Consider the following 6000-nt stretch of genomic DNA (forward strand, 5'->3'; position numbering starts at 1 on the left):
CTCTACTAGTACTTTTACCTCGACGACGATGCTTCTGCATATTTTATAACATAATTTCCAACATTTAGGTCTAGCGGTATATCGCTAAATCGAAAGTTTCGAGTTCGAATCCGGGTTCAAGTCAGTGGAACGTTCCAGAGCCTACCCAGCTGTGATGGGTACCTCATTCATGTTAGGGAAAGTAAAGGCGGCTGGGCATAGTGCTGAGCTCATTATCCCGTCATATGCTGAGGTCAAGAACACTGCTTCACCTGTCCCATGGATCGCTAGGTCTAACGAGGAACTTTACTTTTACATATTAACATCTGGGCCGAGACAACCCCACTTATTTTTATAACTCTGGCCAATGTTTGAGATTAAACCACGGTCGGGCCAACATTTATGCCAAAAGCATGACCCTGGCCAACATTTGATCCTTTATCATGGCTCTGGCCAACATTTGGGCCCACACCATGACCCTGGCCACAGCTCGGGCCTTTATCATGGCCATGGCCACAATTCGGGCATTTATCATGACCCGGGCCAACATTTAGACCAAGCTCGGAGTCACCTCATCACACTCAACCCACCCAAACGACCTTGACCTTTTAACTAGGTCAGTGCCGGCCTTAGTACCGCCAGACTGACAAGATCAACAAAGCGCCCCATGGCTGGTCGCTTAGAAAATAGATTTCACTCTCCCTGACCGAGACAGACAGCTTTACGTTTATAGCCTGAGTGTTGACTGGGCATTTCTCCGTGCCTTCTACACTGGGCATTTCTTGTGTTTTATCTCTTTTAGTAACAACACAACAGTTCAACGGTATGAATGGGAGGTGTTTTTTTTTGTTTGTTAAGAAATGTGGTTGTGAAAACGAAACGTAGACGGATTGCCGTTCTGTAATCTGCAATAGGTAGGAAAATCTGGTTCCTAATGGTTCCACTTGGTTGTTGCCAGAAAGCATATTTTCCAACTAAAATTGAACATTTTACATTTTACTACGGCTAGAAATATTTTAACATTTCTTATAAAGTACCATTTCAAACTGTATGAGGCAATTGAAGTAGAGTTCACCTGTTTCAGTGACATCGGCATGTGTAGGGATAGTGTAGCCACTAATATGCCCAGTCGCCTTTACTTTCCATAACGTGAGACAGGTACCCATCAGAGCTGGGTGGACTCAGGCACGCACTACTGACTTAAGCCTGGGGTTGAACTCAAGACTTTCTGGTAAGCAGTGAAGCACTCTATCAATCGACCACGCATTTCTAATGATGGATGTTTAATATGTGACTTTTGATACGGAATCTTGAACACAAAACTGTTTCTGTTTGTTAAGTGAATCTTGCAATAATTCACACTATTTCTTAACGGTGATTAAAGTATGGTTCATTTGCATTTTTAGTATGGCTTTATTTTCGAAATCGACTCTGGTTTCAACAATGGTTTCCAATCGTTCGTCATGATCTGCTCACTGTACTAAACTTAAAAGCTGGCACCTCCCAATCCACGACCATCAAGTTTTGAGTTCTGAGTTGAGAGCGACATTCAACACACACTAAGAGCAAATGACCTCTAAACACAATTTAAAGAATGAGACTGGTTAGTTAAATGAGATTTTGGAGAGGTCCAAAATAATGTGATACATTATTATATTAATCATTACAATTAAATCCTTTGTATTTTTATATTGTAAATTCTGTTTTCAATAATCAATATAATAATGTACCACATCATTGTGTAATAGATGTAAACAAATCGCAGCGTTGAAAAATAGAATAGTTTTACTTTGAATGCTACTTTTTGCTGGTTATCTCCCATTTAAAGATTTCATTTGACAATGGTATATAACCCAAACTATTGTTCCCAAATGTCTTAAAAGTGCAAACAAATAAAATTTTAAATAAAAAAACAACAACTGGAAATCATTATTTATTTTTATTTTTACAAAACTTTTAAAATTTGTATAAGAATTTTGATCTCCACCTGGTATTTCTTACGTTAGAAATAACCTTAAGCTATACAGTAAAATAGAAACTACTAGCTTTATTAAACACGTAATTTATGAAGTTGCTAATCTGACGTTTTGTTCAATGTTAGTTTTCAGGGCAGTTGTATTCTATCACATATTTAATATTTTTAAAAAAAAAAAAAAAAAAAAAAATTAATCTTTTCCAAAATTGACAAATGAAGTCCACAGATCGAAATAATACCGCAGATCAAAAAAAAGATAGAAACCGATTTCGATTCTATCACTGTGTTTAAGATCCGTATTCTGAAAAAAAATAACACAACTACGTCACAAATAACACATTAAAAATTGCTACGGTGGCCATCTTTTAAAAACATACAGCACATAGGAAAGCCTGGTCTAACGGTAGAGCGCTCGACTGCTAACCCGAAAGATTCGAGTTCGGATCTCTGAGTCCACCCAGCTCTGATGGGTACATGTCTTACGTTAGGTAAAGTAAAGGCGGATGGGCATAGTACTGAACACACTATCTCTTAACATGCTGAGGAAATTGCCCATGAACTTTACTAGCTCAAATCACATGGACCATACAGTGCTGTTCGTTTAGTAAACACTCCTGTATTCAGATATAGTTCAAATCACGTTTCCTCTTCAAATATTACAGTTTGTGAACAACACAGACGATTTGTTGTTAAGTTTAAGTAAACAAACCGATAACAATCTTACCACAAGACTCCTTGATATCGATAGCTTCGTAATTTTGAACTACTGACATCCTAGTGTACCACCAAAAATTAATCATCATTATCATAATTTATGCTATTAACAATAAAGTAACCATAATCACCACTCCTGGTTACTCCATCCAGAATGGATCTAGTACTGGTCATTCGATCACAATATTCATGCTGGGCCTATCCATCTCCATATTCCCTGATATCCACCCCACCCCCCCTCTCCTACTAGATTACGCCGCAGACTTACTATTCATCTCTTTTGTCCCTAAAATGTCCCGAGAAAATTTAGTACATTATACGAGGTATTGGTCAGCCTTTCCAGACGATTCCAGAATCTTTATCTCGAAAAATGGCGTTTAATAACCCAGATTACCCTCCCCCCCCCCCTCCCCACACATTCCATCTCGCCCCCGAACAAACGCCTACGCTAACAAGAATTTCCGAACGACAATTTTCGGACTTCAGCACAGGAAGGGCTATTTCATTCTAACGTTCATAATATTTTCATTATATTTTGTTACGACAATTCTTACCAGAAGACAAGTAGGCCTATACCAAACGTATTTTTTTTTTCATGACAAAAGATGAACTTTTTTTTAAAAAGAAAGCCGCAATTTAGAATGTCGATGACACTCAATAAACTTGCTTTTGATGCAATGATCTTTTGTAATTGTGAACAAAATATTTTAATATATATAGCAATATCAGTAGCATTTTTGGTTTCTTATAGGGCTGGTAAGTAGGACACCAACCAGTTTTATGGCTCATGCAGGTTTTATTGAGCCGTAGAGCTGGTTGGTGACCTACTTACCAGCCCTATAGGTATGCCAAAATCATTTTGTATCGAGGATAACTCAACTATTGACGACTTAACAATGCCCCACGTAACTACTTTACTTTTGAAGAAAATGAACAGTACTATACCATACAACTGTAAACTTGTTTTTAGTTTGAAATTGTATTCAATGATAAAGAATATAGATAAATAAACACGGGTTACATTGATTTTTAAAGCACCATGGTTGGTAACACATCGTTAAATTGATATTAAAAGCCGGGTTTACTTTAATATGTCGCATTTTCATGTATGTGTACATACAAGGTGATAGCACAGGCAAAACATTTTACCTGTTTTGTTGCTAACCATTATAAGTAAGGGATATTTTGTCAGGCAACAAGTAAAGATAAATACACCTATATACCTTCTAGGCGGTGTAGCCGAGAGGTAGATAGCGATATTACTAAACGAATTATCTGGATATCGGTTTATGAGTACAAGATCCCAGGTGTATCTGAGTCCACTCAGCTCTAATCGGTACCATACACTAGTGGGTTAAAGTGAAGACGGCTGAAATTAGTGCTGATCACACACTGCCTTCAAATATCGAGTTTTGTCTAACTCTACTTTATCTATTGGTTTAATACGATACGAGCCGACCCGCGGCGTATCATATGCTGCTATTTAGTTGTTTTATTTTCTATTTTTCAGTAATTCATAATTTGTGAATTCGACAGTACCAGTGCTGTCACGAAAAATATTTGCTTTAAAACACTATCAGTAGGTCGTTATGGACGATAACCCCCCCCCCCCCCCCGCCACCCACTCAAACGAAATTATCTGCCCCTAATAGCCGTCACTAAACCCGGCCCTACGATTGTAAACATTTAGCGTGAACCACAGCTCACCAGACCATGTAGGGGTGGGAGTGGTAGTGAGCGCGCTTACAGCTTGGTGTTTTCTATCGTGTCCAAGAAGAGAATTATATATATAGATAGATTATACTCTTTAAACTTTTAAATAGAAAGCATTGTTTCGGACCATTTGGGTTCCTTACAAATACTTATCTTTGTGTGGATAATAACTCGTACCCACACACTAGCATCTTGTCCCCACACCTATATCACCACACACCATAAACCTGCTGGTTTCTCCACAGAGCCTGGAGTTGAAAGGTCAAATGTTGTTTCTCCACAGAGCCTGGAGTTGAAAGGTCAAATGTTGTTTCTCCAAGAGACGGACTCCATCTTGTTCCTGGGGTCACCGAGTGTGGAGAAGCTGGACGAGCTGATTGGCAAGGGCATCTACATCTCCGACATCCCCATCCATGATGCCACCAGGGACGTCATTCTCGTGGGGGAGCAGACGAAGGCCCAGGTCAGTTAAATTACATTCTGGTGTGGGGAGGGGGAGGGGGAGCAGACAAAAGCCCAGGTGAGTTAGATTAAATTCTGGTGTGTGTGTGGGGGGGAGGGAGGAGCAGACAAAAGCCCAAGTGAGTTAGATTAAATTCTGGTGTGTGTGGGGGGGGGAGGGGGGGCAGACAAAAGCCCAGGTCAGTTAGATTAAATTCTGGTGTGGGGGGGGGGGGGGGGGGGGGGGGAGACGAAAGCCCAGCTGAGTTAGATTACATCCCGGGGGGGGGGGGGGAGGGGGGGGTGGCGGCCAACTACAGCCGAGGTAACATCAACGGCCATTGTATTTATATCGGTCATATTGATTACATTTTGATGTGAGGGGAGTGGGGGGGGGGGGGAGCAAACAATAACCCAGAAAGGACCTCTGACCTTTGCACTTATAACTATCATGGAGATTTTTATTTTGGTGGGGGGGGGGGGGCTAACAATAGCGTACCGCCTTAGGGATTCCATTGTGGGAACTTAAGATGACAATAGCCCGGGTGATGTGTGGTTTTTGAAGGGATGGGGTAAAAATTAACTGTTGGTAGGTGAGTTTTTTTTAGGATGTGCGTAGGTTGTGTGTAATAGGGCTGGTAAGTAGGTCACCAACCAGTTCTATGGCTCATGCAGGTTTTATTGAGCGGTAGAACTGGTTGGTGACCTACTTACCAGCCCTATAAGTAGAGGGGGATTTTGAAATGAGTAAATGAAAAGTTTTGAGTGTACATTTTGTATTGGCAGTTATAATGTTGCAAGGTTGCCAAGTAAAATGTAAGGGCAGCTCATGATATGGTGTTTTGATGATTTACAATACAGGGTCCGAGTGTATGGTAACCATAGCAACCATCCTACTTCAATGGTGTTTCTCAACGTGGTCAAGCGCCGTTTATCTTGTCTGGTTGTTTGCTTGGCGAAATTTACGCGGCGCCTGATCAAAGGACACCTTGGTGTCATAAAACTGACAGGTGGCAATAATCGGCTCGCGGGGTTGTGACGTCATTGTTTACCTGCGGCAATAAAGCCGTTTGATGACACGCGTGCGGCTATAATTAGCTGGCTCCTTATAATTTTTTTATTGGTTTATCAAGGCGACCATCTTTAATTACTTGCAACATGTTATAGCAATATCGAAA

General features: G+C 40.5%; 1 protein-coding gene across 1 annotated transcript in view; it reads left to right on the forward strand.

The window, feature by feature from the left end:
* LOC131953972 (guanylate cyclase soluble subunit alpha-2) overlaps positions 1–4844 on the forward strand; it is a gene marked incomplete at its 3' end in the record, with an annotated part of 66297 nt that extends 61453 nt beyond the window's left edge. The window contains 1 exon segment of the mRNA XM_059317432.1: positions 4665–4844. Within this exon segment, the coding sequence (XP_059173415.1) occupies positions 4665–4844 (180 nt within the window).
* Positions 4845–6000: the final 1156 nt, after the last annotated feature.

The sequence above is a fragment of the Physella acuta genome, unplaced genomic scaffold (genome assembly GCF_028476545.2).
Source record: "Physella acuta isolate Inbredline_101_S28 unplaced genomic scaffold, ASM2847654v3 ptg000077l, whole genome shotgun sequence".
NCBI classification, from domain to species: domain Eukaryota; kingdom Metazoa; phylum Mollusca; class Gastropoda; family Physidae; genus Physella; species Physella acuta.